The 21575-nt window shown below is 38.5% G+C and overlaps 1 protein-coding gene and 1 non-coding gene across 2 annotated transcripts; one reads left to right on the top strand and one right to left on the bottom strand.

Moving 5' to 3' along the window:
* The first annotated feature begins 104 nt into the window (after nucleotides 1-104).
* Nucleotides 105-17490, top strand: LOC118277599 (centrosomal protein of 104 kDa). Its single transcript, XM_050696512.1, has 19 exons — nucleotides 105-575; nucleotides 5742-5900; nucleotides 6207-6342; nucleotides 6638-6912; nucleotides 7386-7597; nucleotides 8010-8216; nucleotides 8583-8754; nucleotides 9246-9333; nucleotides 9763-9919; nucleotides 10393-10619; nucleotides 11161-11298; nucleotides 11853-11984; nucleotides 13606-13819; nucleotides 14098-14517; nucleotides 14791-15226; nucleotides 15601-15703; nucleotides 16158-16297; nucleotides 16809-16904; nucleotides 17240-17490. The coding sequence occupies exons 1-19, from the start codon at nucleotides 536-538 to the stop codon at nucleotides 17359-17361; spliced, it is 3474 nt and encodes a 1157-aa protein (XP_050552469.1). The 5' UTR covers nucleotides 105-535; the 3' UTR covers nucleotides 17362-17490.
* Trnac-gca (transfer RNA cysteine (anticodon GCA)) lies at nucleotides 12825-12896 on the bottom strand. The gene has a single exon. It is a non-coding gene; the product is annotated as a tRNA-Cys (tRNA).
* Nucleotides 17491-21575: the final 4085 nt, after the last annotated feature.

The raw sequence follows: 21575 nt of genomic DNA, 5'->3' as shown, positions 1-21575 counted from the left end.
TAAGTCCAGAACCGAAACAAGTGGTTGGTCGAATATATAAATAGTTTTATGAGTGAGCATTGAACCTGCAACACTTTACAAACTTACTCAACCCTCTCTCAACCTACGCATCAACCCCTACAAAAACGTTTTCCATTTGTTTTCGCACCTCGAACGCTAGATGGCGTTATTACCAACATGAGCATTGCGGCCTGCGCGGGAAACCACCGCGAATTCAGCCGCGCGAATATTGATTATTCTACAATCCCTCAGTCCGAAACAACTTCACTCTTCTACATTATTATTCTTGCTATCAGTCCACACAATATTCTCAACTAAAACCGCTTTCCCGTAAAATGTAATAATCTACAAACGTAATAAGAAAACCATGTATCTTCATAAAATAATCAGTTTTCTAATTTGACAGTGTTTTGTTATTAAAATATTCAACGTAACGATGGAAGTGAATATCTTATTGAAGTTTAAAATGAAGAGATAGGCTGTGGTTGTTGTTTTTTTTTTATTTAATTTAAAGTAATATATTTTTTTAAATAAAATGCCAAAACGTATACCGTTCCACGTTGTTTATGCGACAAGTGAGTATTTGTTTTTTAATTATATTTTTTTATGCACGAATCGTTAGTTACATGGTGTTGTAATTTCTTGTAAGAACTTGCGAACGACCGGCTTTTCGTAATATACATTCTATTATTAATTATACCATGTAAATGCACTTTTAATGTACCTAATCATAGAACCTAAATAATATTTAGCTAAGTAGTAACTGCAGTCTAGAATTCTGAGAATAAAGATACCTAAGCTGATTATGTAGGCGGAATGCCACGTCTTAACTTAGGTACTAAGTAAGTAGATAATAAGGCACCTAAATCTTATTGTTTAGCTTATAGCATCTTGTCTTATATCTTTTTTAAAGGGTAAAAATGACCAATGACTTTTCCAGCCCTGGTTGAGGTGATAGAGAGTGTCAGATTCTTACTGACTAAAAACCACCCCGTTCCTACTCCTGCTTTGACCTGGAGCCTCGGTAACCTTTGTTCTTGGCTACGGATCTTGTATTGTATCTCAGTATTTATTTTTAATTTAAAGCTTTGAAGGTTCGTCCGCATTATTGGGATAAAAAGGTAGCCTTTAAGTATTATTCTGTCTCTATCTATCTACTTATCTGTCTCTCCGATATCTTCATTCATCTTCGTTCAGCGGTTTATTGCTGATTACTACGTTACTATGATAAATGTTTCAAGAATATGAGGTAAATTAAGTGGTCTAGTATTTTCTGATAAGGATTTGAATTTTGTTTGTTTTAGAGAAAGTCAAAGTCAAAATTTACCCTTTTCAAATAGGCCGGGAAGACACTTTTGAAAGTGAAAGCAAATATAATAATATTAAAAATGTCTGTCTGTCGGTTAGTAAAGCTATTGCTCGTTCTAAAGTGTAGATTTCTATGAAGAAAAACGAGCAAGAAACTTCATAGGTTACTCTTTTACAATCAAGTTCACAACAGTCGCTCTAAAAGTCTGATGCCCCAATAGGGGTTTCCAATTAGGAAATCGCCAATTGAGTCTGGATTTGTGACCGGTGCATGACAATAGTGTCTCTCTCTATTGTTAGAAGTGATATCGCGATTGGCTGAAAATGCATGTCTTATAAGTAGTCTTCTCAGAATTGCACTTTGCTTGTATCGAATCGCTTTTATTTATTTATTAAGTGTCACCAACATAAATACAGCAATATTGCACAATGAAAATAACAGTTACATACAAACTATCTTAGGTTAATAAAATAATCTGTATTTACAATTATGAGCCACAGCACGCATATGATTTTAAGTTTACAATAATATAAAAAACTAAATAATGAATTAGTGAATAGTAAAATAATTTTTAATCAAGACTGACTGATTTTACCTAGTATTTAGACGTGTTGGCGGTAGAGTGGAATACATTTGGCTAGGTACTTCTGGCTGTTCTTCCAGGTCTTGTAAAGGACTATAAATTTAATAGAAGCCTGCATGCTTACCCGCCTCCTGAAACCAATTTCAATGTCAATGCAATTTCAATCGACTAAAATCTCATTAATAATTCAATGTCAAAACAAATATACAACCCCAATCGTAGCTGTTAAAATAGCATTCAGTGTACGGAATATAAAACCAAACTCAGTTATTAATATTAGTTCATTCAATATTCACGCAATACGGATGCAAAGGGCACAGAGGGTTGCAACTCAAGAGTACGAAATTTAACAATATCGAAATTAAACACTGGCGCTCTGATTGGTTGGTTAATTCGGGCCGGCCAATCAAAGCGCCGAACGCGCTCTCCTTTCAATGTAAAACAAACTCGTACTAAGGGTATCTACAGACCCATAATAAGAAAAAGTTTATTGCTACTTGACAGTCGGATTGGGAAAAGCAGTAATTTCACCAAAAGTTTAGTAGACAGTTAAGAGGATGTTACTGCCCACAGCTGCCCGTCTCTCGGGGATCGGAGTTTTACGATATACCCGGCTTCATTGTTACACTCTAGAAAAACCAATAAATAACAAATAAGTGCCCTGTAAAACTAACATGGATACAATGCTTGAGTTGTTAACACCAGATCAGTTATTCTATAAGTTTTTAAATGCCATCCATAGCACAAATCTATCGCACGCATCCATAATACGCATCTTTCCATAAAAAAACTTAGCTTAGCTGAGTCCGTTTCCACCAGTGCTAAGCTATGTGTATCAATGTATAATATGATTGGTGGAAGCTAAACACATCCACAGCAACGTAGCATAGTACATCTCTGGTAAAAAGCATCGTTAGTCGTAGAAATGAAATAACATTCATTAATTTCATTTAAGAAAACGTATCACCCCTTACAATATCAAACAAATGTAACCTGCCAGTCACAATAAACATTTCCTTTGACAAATACCAATTTGAAATAGGAATCATATTTCATAGGCAACCAGCGTTGAAATAAAAAGCGAATACATCAACTCAACAAACATTTACAAATGAAAACGAGCTTTAACCACATTGGAATTGAGTGCTTTTTCCAATACTTTTGATGTTAGGGGTTAAACTGTTATTCAGTGCCTAAGTACGGCCGGTGGTTGGACCATTAGCTTAATGGAATTGTACTATCAATTCATTAGAAGTTGTTTACAGTCGAAAGAGTTAATTGTTTGATGTTTACTATACTTTTCAAGTTGGTTAATGGCTTTAGGGCGAGCCCTGAGGGAAAGTATAGTTTTTATATAGTATAGGGCGACAAACGAGCCGACCAATCACCGACAATTGAGATTTTAACTAGTTTTATGAAAGAAGTTCTTCTGTTATAGTCGGGAAGCCAAAAAATTATTGCCTACCGTGAGGGGGTCCTCACGGTAGGCACGTGCTTGTGTTTTCGATTATGAAATTCTCGATGTCTTTGTACGGAGTATGTGACCCTGTGATGTGACCTACCTCCCTACCGAAGGGTTAGGCAGAGGTGCGCATTACGGCACGTAATGCCGCTATACAATGTATACATCCACTTTTCACCATTTAATTTTGTGTTATAAGTCCCATGTAACGGGAGGTGAGTATATTGCCATATACCGAACACATTTACAGACTCCGTGTTACTACTGAGAAATTTTCGAAAACCGAAAATAGACCTGTAATACTTTGCCCGACTAGGGAATCGAACTCGAGACCCCATGTTCGTCAAGGTTTTGTAATATTCTCATCTATAGCCTCATCTAGCTATTTGAAATATTGACGTGTAAAAGTGTTATTTTATAATCTATTTACAGAAATAAATATCATTTATCATTTATACAGGGCTTTAATAACTTATCCTTTATGTAGGCCTAAAATCAATAAGAGACGTGAATATTACAAAAGTAATCAATCAAATATAGCTCACAACTGGACATTGTTCGTGACTTGTATAACATCGACTAATGTAGACAACTAGCACATGAACATACAGTTTCTTTCTTTGATAGATTTCCAATCATAATTCCATATAATAATAAGGTTGAAACTCTAACACCAAGTTCGACACAATAGTGAAGCTTGATTTGCGGCCAATGCTATTCACGATGCCAGCATTTCAAACTTCAGTAAAAGAACAAAATTATTTTCAACCATACCTTTATTAATATAAGATTAGAAATGGATCAGCAATGGTATAGCTTTATTTGCGACCAATACTGTCTAATCACTACCAGCATGTCAAACTTCCCTATCAAAACAAAAATGTTTTCAACCCTACCAATATTATGATAAGGTTACAAATGGATCACCAATAGTATAGCTTTATTTGCGACCAATACTAGACTATTCACTCTGCCAGCACGTCATACTTCCCAAACAGAACAAAAATATTTTCATCCATACTATTGAAAGAATAAGGTTAGAAATGGATGAGCAATGGTATAGCTTGTATTGCGGCCCGTTGTAGACTAGCCAGTCATTAATTATGTAAGGGACTGGCTTCATCAATCGATACAAATTGTTCGACGTCCAATATTATGTATTATTGTTGACGGGGCTTCTGTCTGTCGTGTCATCATAACTGTAATGTTTCATTATGTAGCCAGAATGGGTGGGCTGAAGATAGCTAGTGAAGTATATTTATGGGCCAATCTCCAAAACGGGCGTAGGTATTCTACTCATTGAAAAGAATGATATTCAAATAGTATGTTTTTATTTTCAATGAGATAATTAACATTAAATATCTATATGTGAAAAGTACCCAGAGCGATCTCACGAATACGCTCGTTTTTCAGATTGACCCTTATGAGTAAGGTTTTATGTTTTGAAAGCGTTGTCGTTGTTTGTTACTTAAAGGTGCTCTCAACCAGAGGTGTGCTATGTAGTTATGCTACGAAGATGTAATAGCTAAGCTGTGAAACTATGTGACCGAATCCACTGACAGTTCCACCAGTTACCAATGAATATGATTGGTTGAAGCCAAACGCATTGAAAAGCACTGTTAATATCAAACAAAGTCGAGGTTCGAACATGCCACGGTCAGTCGGTCGACCGATACCTACTCGTATGTACAAGTACTACAGTAGGTATGTATAGTATGTACATAGCTAACATAACTATTAGTTGCCACTCGAGGGCAATTAAAATACTTAACGTGACAGCATTTCTGTGTTATTAAATCGTTGCTCATGTACAAGAAGGGGCAATTTTCTATTGATTATTTTATCCATGAATGTACATATAAGTATGACCCGGAGCTGCGGTCTACCTACTGGGTTTACCGGGGCTCTGGCTCAAAGAGCAGGGGTAGAAACGGGGTGGTTTTTAGTCAGTAAGAGTCTAGGTGGTTTTTAGTCACTCCCTCACTTCATTCAAAAGTCATTGGATGATTATCCCCCCTCCCTAAAACAAGGTCATGATGGGGAATAAGTTCGTCCGTTCAAAAACCAAGGATTGAAAGGCTGGTGAAAAGTGGACTCATGATTGATGAAAACTAGTGAAAAGTACATATTAAAAATATCTGTACCTTTTTCTATCTGATGGGCATTCAGTACCCTTAGTACGACTTTGCTTTACGTTGAACGAAAACGAAACGAGAGTGCAGTCGGCGCTCTGATTGGCCGGCGCGAATAAACCAACCGTAACGTAACTAAGGGTACAGGAAAAAAGCCGTACCAAAATAAACGACAAGCAGTTAGTTTCAAAAAGCTCCATTTAAGTTACTTACACACCAACAAATACACGAGAATCTCCATTTATATTCGATCAGGTGAAGACAGTTCCTACCCAGCATGCGAGCTGAACGCCCAGGGTCCGGCGGCGCGCGGCTGGCGCAGCGAGGGCACCCCCCCTCACGAGCTGCTCCTCCGCCTCGCCCGCGTCACCTCGGTCCACAAACTGCAGCTGTTGGCTCATCATCAGCTTATACGTAAGTAGCATACCATCTGAAGAACCTTGATCCCTACAATATTTATACAAATGTGCTGCTTCGAGCAGAGTCACACATGAGTGCTCACAGGAAACCGATGAGAAACAACGTTAGCGAAGTGTTTTAAAGGGTAGATGAAGTTACTGTAGGTTCTTCCTTCTCCAATACACTTATACTCTTTTGGTGTTGCGGATTCTCATGGGCGGCGCTGATCACTTACCATTACGTGATCCATCTGTTCGTTTACTCCTAGCCCATAAAAAAATCTGAAACCTAGTAGAACCCCTTTTAAATTTCACATTTCAGCGTCAAGCGTCGAAGTCCTGGTATCCGGAGGGCTGGTGTCGGAAGGAGCTGCTACTCCATGTGGAGCTACATACACCAGCGTCGGGAAAGTCACACTCGCCAGACCTGCTCAGCAAGCCAGGACTCGGGAACTTAGGTGAGGTATCCAACCGCTTATACATGAAATATTGCATTAAAAGAGCACACGGAGAAATATAATTTATTAGCAAACCCGGCGAACTCGGTTTCGCCACCAATTTTACCTGCTTTCCTGCTTTCCTCTTGATTTTTTCCTGAATTTTCTTCGTTGTAAACCTCACAGAGCCCAAGACCTTTCCAACGAATGCAAACCCGTAGAAATCGGTTCGTGCGTTCTGGAGTTATAGTGTCAGGAAGGAAAACCCGACTTATATAGTAGAAGACTAATATATTCTTCTGTCATCTTCTTGTAGATCTGCCGCTCTTCCAGAACCAACAATAGCTCGCTTCGTTAAACTCAAACTGTCTGGTCCACATCCACCAGCGAAGGAAGATGATCAGGTCGCTCTGATGGCTGTAAACGTGCTTGGTGAGGAAGTGGAGGACACGGAGACTCCCCCAGCGCAGCCTGTCAGCAAGGAGCCGGCGTACTCGCCGTATGATGACCTGGCCTTCATCATGTATGTGGACAATGACATCGCTGACCTGGTGCGGATGCTTGATGAAAAGAAGAAGGTCGCTGTTAGTGGTGAGTTGTAGATTTAATTTGGGGTTAATAATTTTTTTAATAGAACCAAATGTTCGTTACCTAACAACTTTTTTGATATTTGAGGGTCCATCTCCAAAACGGGCTTATTTTCGTCTCGTATCTCATTGAAAATAACAGAAAATATTGTTTAAATATCATTCTTTTTAGCGAGGTACATAATTACCATCAAATTGCTATTTCTGAAAACCACCAGAGTGAGCACACGAATACGCCCGTTTTGGAGAATGACCCTTGAAAAAGGTGATCTTAAACTAGAATTTGCACTAAACAGAATGATAATCGAATACAAGATTATTTATACTATGGTATTCGCAGAAACAGACAACTATTTCTTTGCTCAAGTCTCCGGATTTCATTACTAAATAAACGTTACAAAAATTGACATATGAGTACTTTCATGTTGTTTCTATATTTTACACAAATCACAACCAAAACCTTTAATATTCTTCCAGAGGAACGCTTCGAATACGCTCGCCGTTTGAAATCAGCGGGCGCTGCGCTTGCCTCAGCCGGCATTCGTATTGGTCGGTGGCGGCTACGCAAGCGCACTGCAGCTGCGCGGGATGACTTCGAGCTGGCGAGGAGGATGCGGGACAGGATAGCTGATGCCCTGTGTGGAGTGAAGGAAGATCCACAGCTTTGTAGACTGTTTGAGGAGGATGGAGTGAGTTGTTACAGGACTTTGTATACCTAAGATTTAGGGGAGCTATTCTCATAACAGCCTATCTGGAAGTGATTGGAGATGTTCTGCAGTGGACGTCTTGTGGCTGATATGATGATAATGATGATGATACCCACAACAACACCCAATGGTTCCCGTAACGGTTTAAAATTATTGAATCAGTGCTGAGCTTTATGAGGATTCTTCAGTACACCATTCACGAATATTTTTGTCAGTCACAATACTTTCTCTTTTTTTATAATAACTATCGTGCGATGTTAAATTAACTGAAAATCACGTTAAACTGCTTGACGTCGCCGCGTCTGCGTACGCTGCTTATGATGAAGAGTCCCTCTGTGACTCGAAACTTGATCTTTTCTGCATTTATTTAATACTTTCCCCATTTCCTTTCAAGCCTGACCGCCGCAACGACTCCTCAATGCCACAAGAGTATGACTTCTCCCACCATCTCTCGCCGTCCGTGGCCGCAGGGTCTCTCAGCATGGACATACCCTCGCCAGTACCACCGATAGAACAGGAAAGAGAAGAGAACGAGATTCAGGAGCCAGAGTATGTGAATGGAGAGGAGGAGGAAGAAGAAGATGTTCAGGATATGCAGCCGGTAAGGAGATTGAGATAGAGTATTTCTTTGAAGTCTTCTGTAAGTCAGTGAGTATTAACCACGTGCGTAAATCATGAGGAACAGCATCTTTTGCGATATATGTTGGTGTTTGTATCTCTTTTTTAATACCTGGTGTTGATAATGTTATGATATAAATTCTTTATGAAAATTTTATATTATCTTACCCTTAGTACGAGTGTTCTTTAAAAGTAATCGAAACGAGAGGGAGATTGGTGGGTTTATTCGAAACGTAAAGCAAACTCATACTAAGGGTACTGTCTGGTTTCGATCAAATGGTTATCAAATTCATCATAGTTGGTCGAAGGCTTACAAAAAGGTTTGTAACAACATGTAATAATATTCCAGTCACCCGAACCAACGTTACAAGAAGAAGTTCCACCTTCATACCCCGAGCCAGTGCAACAGCCCGTCCAGATGATGCCAGAAGAGAGTAAAGAAGTACAGAAGATAGAAGAAGAAGAGTTGAGGAAAGAGACTGACAGCCCCAGGAGGAGTATCACGCCTAATGCTGCTAATGGTGAGAAAGATGAACTAAATGGGAGAAAGAATAATAATAATAATTTTAAGCAGGCAAATTATGGAGTGTAAGATGGTAAGGCTATGATTTGAGAGAAGAAGATTGTATTCAAGATGTTAAGAAAAAGCGTCAATGAAGTGGGCTTACATTACGTCAATGATTAGATGATTATAATCGACTGCACGGTTGACGTGGTGGCTGAGCAACTGGCTACCGCGGAACATGTGGCGAGTTCGATTCCCGCACGGTTTCATCATTGTGTGATCGATAAATTGGTGTTTTGGGTCTAAGTGTCATGTGCATGTGATCTTGTATATATTATGTAAATGCATCCACGACAAAGAAGAACATCCTGGTTGGGGCAACATTTTTTATAAGGAAGATAATATTTAAAATACCTTTATGGGTAACATTACTCGATTTTTACAAAATTAAATAGTTGAACTAAAAGTAGATCTATTAAAAACTTTAATTATGTTTTTGTATTGCAGGTTCTGTAGTACGTCGTAGAAACAAGAGTGCTGGTCCACGATCTACGTTCGAAGCATACGAAGAGCGACTACTACCAGCATTGAGGCAGTGAGTTTTCAACTTTCCTTTTTGAGGGGTAAAATCATCCAATGGCTTCTTCCGCCTTGGGCGAGGCAAGAGGGAGTGCAGACTCTTACTGACTAAAAACCACCCCGTTCCTTCTCTTGCTTGCAGCCGGAGCCCCGGTAATCTGTTACGTTGTCCGCAGCTTCGGAGATTCGAACCCATGTCTTTACAATAACAAGATGTTTTCATCCGTAAAGGCTACTTTTAATTTGGCCTTTCTTTAATAGAGTTGTTTTTGTTACCCATACTATGTATTATGGTAACGGGTTACCCCTTTGTTCCACAAAAGTATTGAATTCGGAACCTTTACGTATATTCTAGGTTCAATTTGAGCCTTGAGAGAAAAAACATTGAAATTTAGGTTCAGAGTAACCAATTACATTTTAAATGAATTGATGTTCTTGTCTCCAGCTCCCATACAAATGAGTATCTCCGGGAGGCTCGTGAGGAGGAGTGCAGTGGAGGGAGCGCGGCCACCTCTCACTCCCGCACCGCTCCACCTCATAAACTGAACGATCGGGAGAGGAAGCACGCTGCGTTACCTATACTGATATTTGGTTATCCACTTGTAAGGAACTCTTCATTATTATTGATACTAGAAAAATTTATAAAGGATTCATTTGGTGGATCTCTGTTCATGTATAAAAAACAACTGATGGATGCATGAATGCATGTATTAAGAAAATAAACCCAGGTACTTAAAAAATTGAGATTTCGAAAAACCGAAAGACTTGGCAATCTAACTGTTCAGCAGTCGTGCTGGTGACTCCTCAACTAACGGAGTAGCCATCAGACTTTACCGATGCTACATTAAAATTCTCTAATACTATACAAAAAATACTCTACGTTTAACTAAAACTCAAGTAAATTAATCGAGAAACTAGTAGAAGCTCTACTAGTTTCGAGACACCACGTCTGCGCACGCTGTTCATGATGAAGAGTCCCTCTGTGACTCGAAACTAGTAGAGCTTTTCTCCATTTATAAAAATATACTCTACGTTTACTACACCCAATAAACAAATCCACCTCACACTTCCACAGGTAGAAAAGTTCTACTCAAAGAACTACCTGGACAAAGAAGAAGGCCTGTCCCGTCTCCGAGCAGAGCTCTCGTCTCCATCCAACGGGAGTACCAAGACGTCTCCCAACAAGACAGCGAGGGCCGCCGCCATCTTGCTGCAGAGGGCGCTGAGGGACAAGGTGTTCTCTGTCTACAGCCAGGCTAATGAGGTCGTCAAGGTGCTGTTCAAGGAGTTTGTTCCTGATAGGTGAGGATTTAGTTTGTACAGGTTTATTTGAGGTTTAGAAAAATGACTAGATGGTGTTACAATTACGAGCTAGTTCCATATTCAGTTGGTTCTATATTGTTGGAGAGAAGGTAGCCTTAATCGGCTGTAAGACAAGTTAAACGGAGATGAAAAACATCTTGAGTAGAATGATTGACTAAAGGACCAAGAGAGAGGGTTGCTAGGAAACCTATTTTTGCGGAACTGATTTCTCATAGTATCGTATAGCATACACCAGTATCCGGGCAATACATTATTCACTGTCCACGTGATCGTACCTAACAATGATTCTTTCCTTCTATAATGAATGTATAAACTAAAAAAACACGGTTTACTCATGTACCTCAATGGAGAAAAGCTCTACTAGTTTCGAGTCACAGAGGGACTCTTTATCATAAGCAGCCTACACCGAGTAGATTGTGCGACGTCGTCTACGTACCTACGCTGTACGTGTGTAAACCGTGATTTTTTAGTTAATTTAGTATGTCTTATGATAGTTATTGCATTAAGGTACTATTTCCAGGGTATGTGCTGCAGAGGTGGGTCGTTGTCTAGAGAAGTTGTTGCCAGAGTTGCTCCGTGCGTGCGGGGACCCTGCACCGCGCGTGCACTCCACTGCACAGCACACCGTGCTTACCGTGGCTGATTGTCCTCAAGTCAGGTAAAACAAATACATCTAGAGGTACCATTTTGTACCACTCTTTAAATTTTATGATTGTCTATCCTGTCTGTCTATCTAACTTTGATGATTGTCTATCCGTCTTGCGTAGGTACAGCAATTAGGTTTACAAGCTGGATGTGAAATGAGTGGAGACTGTATTTGAATGATTACAATTGAATTTATTAACTAGTAAAAAAATTTAGAATACACAAAACGGTGGCCCCGGAGAGAGGTCTATAGCTATTGAACGAATCGTCTCGATCATGCCCGATGATGCCTGGCGCTTACACACCGTAGCTCGCGCGTCGCTTAGCACAGAGACGTAGCACTCGCCGATGTCGGGATTCGATTACCGACAATCCGTAATGGGCTTTAAAAGGGAGCATTTTCTATTTTTTCGTTCTATGAGGTTTCCAAGTTTTCCTGCAGAAAAAATACCTTTTAAACTAAGTATATACTATACATTTTATAAACAACATCGTATCTAGTTTTATGACAGTAGAACTTTACTAATATATTCTTCTTTTTGTTAATATTCTTCTTTCTTCTTCCAGGAGCCTCCACCTGATCCCCCAGCAGCTGGTGCGTCCCGTGGCCGCCTCCATGCACCCGCGCCTGGCACTCTCGCGGCTGCAGATGCTGGAGCAGCTCATTCTCAGCCATGGCATCTCCACTGATAAGAATAGGTGAGAATCTATATTAACTAGCTCATACTGTTGTGGTTCTTTCCTCTAAAGACCACTACAGAATCAACTTTCACGTTTCACTCACATTATCTTCTATCTATTTCATTGTCTGGACTTTAAAAGAGACCTCTGAGTTTGTTTCGGCATTTCTTCTCAGAGTAGTCGGATAGGAAATGCCGGCGTCATCTAGCTATTTGAAATATTGACGTGTAAAAGTGTTATTTTATAACATACTTACAGAAATAAATATCATTTATCATTTAGCAAACCCGGCGAACTCCATTTCACCACCATTGTTAAATTTTTCCTGAATTTTCTATAAACCTCACAGAGCCCGAGACCTTTCCAATGAATGCAAAACCGTGGAAATCGGCTCATGCGTTCTGGAGTTATTGCGTCAGGAAGGATAATCCGACTTATTTTTATATTATAGTAATCTATTTATTAGCCATGGTCGTCCCACTGCAGGTCAAAGGCCTCCATACCCTCCTTCCACTCCTCTCTGTGCAGAGCTTTCTGCGGCCAATCCTTATCGTAGGTGTCAAGTTCGTCCCACCATGAATTTATATGACAATGCTAAAACTGCATTATAAAATACTCGTAAATATTTAAATAAAATGTTTTATACTTCTTGACTAAAAACGTTTAAAAATTGTGGTAAGAAGCCATTTTTTTCAATAACGTGTTAAAATTATGCTAGAAATTGTCTTAAAGTCTATCAATTTTAAAAAGATTTAGCTCAAAATATTTAACAAATACTGCTTGTAACATAGGATGAAAACGCTAAGATAAAATAAACATTTATAAAAACATCCAGGCTTTCCACAAAAAGACGATTTGAGGGGACACCCGGACTTGAACCGGGGACCTATCGATCTGCAGTCGATTGCTCTACCACTGAGCTATATCCCCGATGAGAAACAAGTTGAAATAGCGCGTCCCATTCTGAGAGTTACAATCGAACAAAAGGCTTCTTTTGTTTTAACTTTTTTGCGGTCGAGTGAATATTTGTCTGTCAGTGGGCGGAAGGTCAATGGAAGGAGGTTGGATTACCTTTAAGTTTTTAATACAATAGAAATAGATGTTGTACATTGAACAGTCTAATCACGAAGAAGAACAAATTAGGAAAAGGGATATTTGTTGATCTGAGAGTCCGGATCTTAACATTATATTATCAAATGTGTGTGTATTGACTTGATTTTTTTTTGTAGTAGATTTCCAAGCACGCTACATAACGGATAGTGTTTTTTTTGAGATGTAAAAATCCTTCAAGTCTTCTCCCGCCTTGGCAAGGCGAGAGGAAGTGTCAGACTCTTACTGACTAAAAACCACCCCGTTCCTATACTCCTGGTTTTTAGCCGGAGCCCCGGTAACCCGCTAGGCAGTCCGCAGTTCCGGAAGAATCGTGTTTAGAACATCAAATAGACCTGGAAACTACCTATCGTCATCATCATCATTTCATCGCCTTTATAATAATACGTCACTGATTTCGATCTTCAACTCTCGACTGGAAACTACAATCATCATCATTTTTAAATCATCAGAAGTGCTTACGACTCTAAAGCTAGCTTCAACCTTAGTCACCAACAAAATATATCACCATATAACCATGATTTTCCAGCGGCTTGACAGTCCGTCGTCTAGCAGAATGTGGCGCTGCAGGAGCGCAGCACGCAGCTGGTTCAGTGCGAGCGGCCGCTGAACGTATACTGCTGGCAGCGTATGCGCGGTCTCCTCGCGTGGTGAGAGCACAGCTGCCGCCTGATGATGCAGTCACCAGGAGGAACCTGATCTATAGGCATCTGTTCCAGCAGTTCGATAGGATTGATATGCAGGTAAGCTCAAAACTTTATTACTTAAGTATGTTGCCTTGTGATGGTCGATTTTCCCAGTTATATGTACTTTCTAAGATTAATTAGACACCATTGACAAATGGTGAATCATGCATTGCATTGAGTAAGCGTGGTGATTAATGCTCAAAACTTTTCTGTGTGAGAAGAGACCTTTGGTCAGCAATGGCTTTTGATGATGATGATGAAGCCTTGTGATAATAGTCTTTCAAGATCATGACTTCAATTCTAACTTAACTATTCTTTATTTCTTTTTCAACCAGAAAATGCTGAACCAAGCACCAACAGAAGAACAGCTCCTTAACGGCAACGACCAATCAATGGCAGACTCGACTCTGGAGACAGCCAGCGTCACCCAGTCCACTAGGAGTGGTACCACCGTCAGTGGCATGACAGCTTCATTAGGCATGACGTCATCAATAGGAGCTACCTCATCATACAGCCTGAAGTCTATGACGTCAAGTGCTAGCGGTGCCACCCTCGCTCCTTCCAGCATCAGTGGAAGTTACACCACTTCTAGAACCAAAAGCAGCTTAAAGAAGTCCCCTACAAAGAGATATACTCCTCGGTCTACTGCGAAGGACTTTTCCAACTATCCTGGGTATAATAAGCTGAGGTTGGACAGTGCTGTCAGCCCGAAACATTCGCCGAGGTCCAATGCTTCTGGCAGTGGCGTTGAAAAAGTAAGTTATTATTTTCTGGTAGAATTTATCTTCTTTAAAGTTGTAACTGCCGTACTTAGAGTCATTTAATGGTTAACTCAGTTCTGAGTAATTGTTTAACAAAATCGTCTATGAGTACAGAAGGTAGAATCTTACAGAACTTTACTTAGCTAATCCAGTTATATAATAAACTATTTTGTTAAAGACTTCAATAGTGAGATCATTTTTTAATCGGCCACCAACAGTTCAAACCTCAAATTGTACCTAAAAAACCTCAATCATCACCTCTCCCAGGTACACTTCCAAGAATCTCACAGTCAGAGCCAGTCACTATCCGAGCAGGTCGTGTACCGGCGCACGAACCGCAACTCAGAAAACAGACACTCCATGATCCACTACGACCACGAACCTTCGAAGCCACAGCTCAAAGAGAGACCGGTCACAGTCTACGAGCCCTTACACTTGGACTACAGAGACTCCCCGACTTTAGGCTCACCGAAAACCTCCAAAAATGACCTTCGAAGTATGGATTCCTTGCCAATGGACTCCCCACAAATGTCCAGAAATGATCTAAGGTGTGATTCGGACTGCAGAAGCCTGGACTCTCCGAAGGTGAAGGCTGATTACTTTAGGGATGGAGTGCTGGAGTCGCCGAAGCTGGTTGCTGGACTGAGGAACCTGCATCTTGATGAGCATAGCCAGATGGATGAGAGTGGTTACTATAGTCCAGGTGAGTAAGTATTTGAGTAAGGATTTCTTTTTTGTGTTTTTTTTTTTATGGAATAAGCCGGTAAACGAGCAGACGGATCACCTGATGGTAAGCAATTTCCGTCGACCATGGACACTTGAAACACCAGAGGCGTTACAATTACAAGTGGGAATTTAAGGGTTGTTGGGGAATCAGGAATTGGAAAGGGGGGTAATTGGGACTCCGGTAACCTCACTCACACAATGAAACACAACCCAGGCGTTGTTTCACGTCGGTTTTCTATGAGGCCGTGGAATCACTCCGGTCGAGCCGGCCCGTCCGAATGTACCTACTTAACTCAAGAGTATTATTAGACAATACTTGTTTATTTTCTCCTTTGATTTTAATGCCCCTAGGGAGAAGGCACCAGGCTGCGAGCAGTGAACATCATCAGTATGAGCCTTACGACGTTGGCAACGCAGATGTATCTGAAAACATACCTGAAAACATCAGCTTGCAGTGAGTATCTGATCAAATTTGAGCGCATTTTTTAGAATTAATAACCCTTCTGAAAAGACCAATCACCATCATCATCACCAGCTTCGGCTGGTGATGAGTTTTTGTCATGATGATCTGATGATGGTCGTCTACTGCCAAACAAAGGTCGTCCTTAGTCCTCCACGAAGATCGACAAGCTGCCACCGGCCTGAAAAGACCCATAGCAATTCTGAATTGAAAGGCTCCTTCTAGATATTTTAATCTCCCTCTAGTGTGCTTTCTAAAAATGTATGGTTATAAAGAAACACAGCTTTTCTTATTCATCGTGCGACGTAAGATCCTGATTGCTTGTATAATATGACATTTTCCAACTTATTTTGCGTACGTAAGATCCTGATTGCTTGTCTAAAATGTCTGTTTTGGCCAAACCAATAGAGATCAATAAGGAAAGACATGTATTTCTCCCTTTCCCCAGCACGACATGTTCGTGGTGCGGGCGGCGAGTGCGCGCGGAGGCGCTGGAGGCGCACTACTGGCGGCGCTGCGTGCTGCTGGCGCGCTGCCCGCACTGCCGGGTCGCGCTCGAAGCCAGGATGCTGCACGCTCATCTCTTAGGTAATATCATTGATCAGCTTGTAAGGATATGTTTATGGTAATTGTAGATACAGCCATGTGGTTACGGTAGGGGTTCTTAGAATATATTTGTAGGTCCTATTCTATTCTTCTCGTGGTAGTGATGTTTTTGGAGGGGAAAATCATCACTGTATAATTTTTATTATTAGTGGGATAAGTCACTGGACTTCTCCTGCTTTGGGCGAGGCGAGTGGGAGTGCCAGACTCTTGACTGACAAAAAATCACCCCGTTCCTACTCCTGGTTTCAGAGCCGGAGACACGGTAGTCCACAGCTCCGAGTCTCGTGGTTAGGATAAGGTCAAACTTGACCGAGACTGGACAAATTGATAGACTAAAAACTTTTAAACTGCGATCTCCAACCCACCTACCAAAAAATGGAAATTATGACAAAATCTCTTCTTTGAAAGCCTGTGATAGTCTAAGTTAGGTTTTTAATTACGTTTGTACAATGACTTGCTATTTTCTAAATTATCTGACCTGGTACCATTACAGAGGAGTGCACAATGAGTGAGGGCAGCTGGAAGGCGTGTCACAAATGTGGAGCCGCTCTCAGGACTGATGACTCTGATTACCATGCCAACTGTATTCGTAAGTGATTTTATTTATTTCATTTTAGTGACCTATATGTTTATTGCAGATTATCTCTATACTTAATACCTAGCGGGTTTTCTAACTTATAAAAAATCCTAAAATGCGTTTGCACTGATCGAAAACTATAATATACAATCCTAAAGTTTCTTTTACTTTTGATTTCTTTATAGTAACTTCCGAAAATTATTTTTAAGTAAAACTAGGTTTTTTTCTATGAATATACCCTACCTGTACAATTTCATTTCACCAACCAATTGGCCAACCACCAATAATTAAATTATTTTGACTGGATTAAGTTGGTGCAGTAATTAAAAATATATTATAATTTCCAGCTCTTGGCATGGACGAGTGGAAATGTCCGTACTGCTTCACGAACGTGTTGGCCCGCGACCTTCCGTGGCAGAGGCACCTGATGCAGTGTCCTCGCAACCCCAGGACTACGCAGTCCTCATAGTGGAGCGTCCAGGTGGTACTTTAGAAAGCCAAGTTATTACTCGCCAAAGAAAACGTTAACAATCACGTTTGCGTTATCCAATTGTGTCTAAGATGAGGAAATTCAGTTTAACATTGATTCATCTTTCTTTGTACCCTTAGTACGAGTTTGTTTTACGTTTAACGTAATCGAAACGAGACCGCGTTCGGCGCTCTGATTGGTTGGTTCATTCGCAACGGCCAATCAAAACGCAACGTAAAGCAAACTGATACTAAGGGTACTGTTCTTTTTGGATAGTAACGTTTTCTTTGACAAGCGTGAGTAAGGTACTCTTAATAAATACGTTGTCATGCAAAGACCATTTTCTTGATGTTTTAGTTTTGTTAGCAAAAAACTTTTTGCCGCATACAACTTAGAACAGTACCTATTTACATTCAAGAAAGTTATTTCCCAGAAGGCTACAATCAACAATATGGGGTTCTTCAAGAAGGGAATACCTAAATAGGTTTTTTAACCCATCGTGTGGTGGAACACAGATCCAAACGTATTGTATTTTCTATTGTTATCTTATATACGAAAGGTTAGGGTCGGCAACGCGCATGAACACCCCAAGTGTTGCAAGCATTCATAGGCCACGGTAACCACTTAGGTACTATCAGGTGGGCCGTGTGCTTTCTTGCCACCGTCGTGGTATAAAAAAACGTCATAGATATAAAAGAAATAGACAGAACAGTTCGTCAACAATTTTAGCTTAGTTAGAAGAAAAGAAACAAATTCGGTCTTTGCATGGATACGTGTCGACTTAACTCTTATTTTATTAGAAAATTAGATAATGTTTTAAAAACAAAGAAAGTGATTATATGGTATTTTACTTAAAAATAAAAAACAATAAAAAGCATTCTTTAAAAACATGAATAAATGTTTATTCATTATATTTGCAAGCTATAAAAAATCATACAAATCTTGAATAACAATATTCCAAAATGTTTGCTAGCCACAAGCTCAATATTTATATTTAATTATTTTATTTTTCGATGACTTTAAAATTAAATGAAAAACAATTGGCTCAAAAATTTGATTAAAAGAAGTATTAAAATTAAATTAAATTACGGATTATATTAAAATAAAACATAATTCACTTTCTTAGTAAAATGTAATAAACACGATCGCTTTGAAAATATTGAATAAGGGTATTGCCAAAATATCATTCATTGAACACCAACCGTTATTTTGTTATTTAAATATTGTATTTATTATTGTTTAGAGTTACTTTCACTGCATAGCAGTTATTCATTTCAAGAGTTTTTTTATAGATCTCTATCACTTTAAAATGTTTTGTTGTAAATAGGTATGTAAATCATTATTTTTCTATAGGTAATTTATTTTATGGTATAAATATATAAGCAGGTTTAAAAAAACTGTCACGGCTTTAATGGGTTATGAAAGAGCTATCTCTTTCACTGTCTTTGAAACTGTTGACGATCGTCCGTATTTGTGAACCACTTTATGCAGAGTAGAGTCAATGTTTATTTAACTTCTTTATGTTCTCAAATTTAATTAACTACTCCGGGGTACGAAAATCCTTCACTATTGTAATCTTCCAACACAATACTATCTCCCATTAAAACCGTAGCAGATGATTTTAGAACACCTTATACAATATAACACAGATTCTATTCTTCTTTGGTACATAATTTTCATATATTTTTTTCTCTATTCACACAATTGTATCCGTCAATTGATTCGAAGTACTCTCCACTAATATTAAGCAAAGCACTGCTTCTTAGTCCACGATTACCGTCCAACAATATGGATTCCGTCTTAGACTGTTTATTTAGTTTATTTTGAGTCGATTCTAGTATTTTTACATAGATATCTAAGCACAAAAAGTATTTAAAAGGACATAATATCATAATTTGTCAAAAATTTTTTGATAAGGTCTACAAAATAATATGTCAAAAATGAGTTTGTTAAAGTTTACAGAATGAGTTTGAGTAAGTCTACAAAATGAGTTAGATAAATTCTACAAAAATGAGTTAAAAACTTTTAAGAACTGCGTAGTTTTCAACAAGCAAAGTGAAATATGCTTAGTTATATGATGTAGGTACATGAATTTAAGAAAACAGTATCATACAATAAAATATTGGAATCGACTCCTATCGAACTGTTTTGATGTAACTGTGTCTTGTTCTTTGCAAAATTTTCTAGAAAGCTCTATTCTTATAGCGTTAAAGAATTGAAGGAATATTTATGGAACTTTTAATAATTTTAGTAATTGAGTACAATTTTTAAGTTACGTTCAGCAAATTACCTTCATATTGTACCTCCTTTCAATAAACTTTTATAAGATTAGTTGGTTAGATCCAGGGGCGTAGTTAGCGCCATATCTGCCATTTAGTATGAGTAAAACATACGTTCAAAAGTGGGCAGCAACTGTATGAAAAAATCATTGGATGAGGGCCCCCAAACATTTTCCCCCCTCAGAAAATAAAAAAAGGTGCCTCAAACTAATTTTATACAAGACTATGCTATGCCACCGGAACATATACTTAAAAATAAAAGAAATACGATTACCATGTATCCCCTATGCGTAAACAATATACACATGTCATATTTACAAAGTAAGTTTAAAAAATATTACTTTAAACAGACTTTTAGTTAGAGTTTTGATGTTGTTAGATTTAAAGTATACACTCACACACACTCATAATATTAAAATAGCTGACTCACTAGTGATACTCTTAAATTCTGTATTCCATTACTTTATCTAAGAAGTAAATATCTCAATATGATTTATGGTAACTAGACAATAGCGTTTCAAAAATTAAAATAGTCGTTTATTTTTAAAATAGTTCTATCACTTATTCAAATAGTCATTTATTTTTAAAAGAGTTCTATCATTTAATCAAATAGTCGTTTATTTTCAAAAGAGTTCTATCATTTATTCAAATAGTCGTTTATTTTTAAAAGAGTTCTATCATTTATTCAAATAGTCGTTTATTTTTAAAAGATTTGTATCATTTAGTCAAATGGATTGTGTATGCATTTGTTTCTTTCATTCGTCGGTAGCATTAAGTTTAGTTAAGTAGTTAGTTTAGCTTAGCGTAGTGTATTTATAATTATGTAATAGGTAGGATTAGATTCTGATTTTAAGGGTAAGTTCTAGATCTTGCCTCTCTTTTCTTCTAGGACACTTTTTCTTGCTTCATCTTTTTCTCGAACATAAAATCAATCTACGTGTCGTCTTTTTACATCTGCATTTTTGTTTCTTTAATCTTCTAAATGATCTCGAAACATTTTCTTGTTTCTTCTTCAGCAAATCGCAATTTCTATCATTCATTTTATCTCCTTTCTCTTCTAATCTGTCTTCTAAAAACATTGACTTGACTATAGCTTCGCTCCTATTTATAAAATCGCTCGCTCCTATCTCCTATCATGAAACGGTCATCTCTTCAACACAATATTTTTTCACTTCTGTTTTAAAATCTCTACCATCTCGTTCTGCAACTGCTGTTACTTACTATTACTCTTTTAAATACTGTTTGACTTGTTATTACCTAAGTATGTCACAATCTACTACTTACTTCTTACATTATTTCACTCGAATGACCGACAGTAGTTTCCTCTATTCTATCTGTTTCAAGTAATACCACTTCCAATTCCTCTTTTGTATCTACGCTTACATTTCTATCTCTTCCTTTAAACGCAACTAGTATTTCACTGCAAAGAGGAGTCTTCTCTTCTCTTTCCTCTCATCTCCATCAACTTCTACATCTCCTGCCTCTCTATCTACGTTCCTATCTCCTACTTTAGGTATATTTAGCTCGTAACTAGCTTTAGCTTAAAGAAACCACATCACCCACTGTGATAAAGGATCGAGGGTCTTTGGTAAAGGTTTTAATGCGTGGGTTCTCAGCTGATGGTATAGAAATAATGTTTAGTTTTAAGGTTACGCCTGTTGTGTATTGGTCAATATTTATACGTTTGTTTAAAGGCTTTTTGTGGATGCAGGGAGTGCTATTAATCATTAAGTGATTGTTTGGTATGTGTGGATTGGGTATTAGGCATTCTTCATTTGGGGTTGGTTGAGTCGTGAGACATTGCTATTTTTTATTAGAACTGATGTCAATAATTTTGGATGGGATTTAGTATGATTATGTCCATATATCTCTCTGATAGCTATTCATGTCTTTGCCGGACTCCAGTGTTTTCATGGTTATATTTGCTTTATTGTA

This window comes from Spodoptera frugiperda, chromosome 10 (assembly GCF_023101765.2).
Source record: "Spodoptera frugiperda isolate SF20-4 chromosome 10, AGI-APGP_CSIRO_Sfru_2.0, whole genome shotgun sequence".
Classification (NCBI taxonomy): domain Eukaryota; kingdom Metazoa; phylum Arthropoda; class Insecta; order Lepidoptera; family Noctuidae; genus Spodoptera; species Spodoptera frugiperda.
Note: the sequence above shows the minus strand (reverse complement) of the source record. Positions and strands in the feature narration are given on the sequence as shown.

Coding starts and splice junctions, on each gene's coding strand:
- LOC118277599 (XM_050696512.1), top strand. CDS start 536: ATGCCAAAACGTATACCGTTCCACGTTGTTTATGCGACAA. Junction 5,901..6,206: donor GGCTCATCATCAGCTTATAC/GTAAGTAGCATA, acceptor TTCACATTTCAG/CGTCAAGCGTCGAAGTCCTG. Junction 8,217..8,582: donor ATGTTCAGGATATGCAGCCG/GTAAGGAGATTG, acceptor ATAATATTCCAG/TCACCCGAACCAACGTTACA.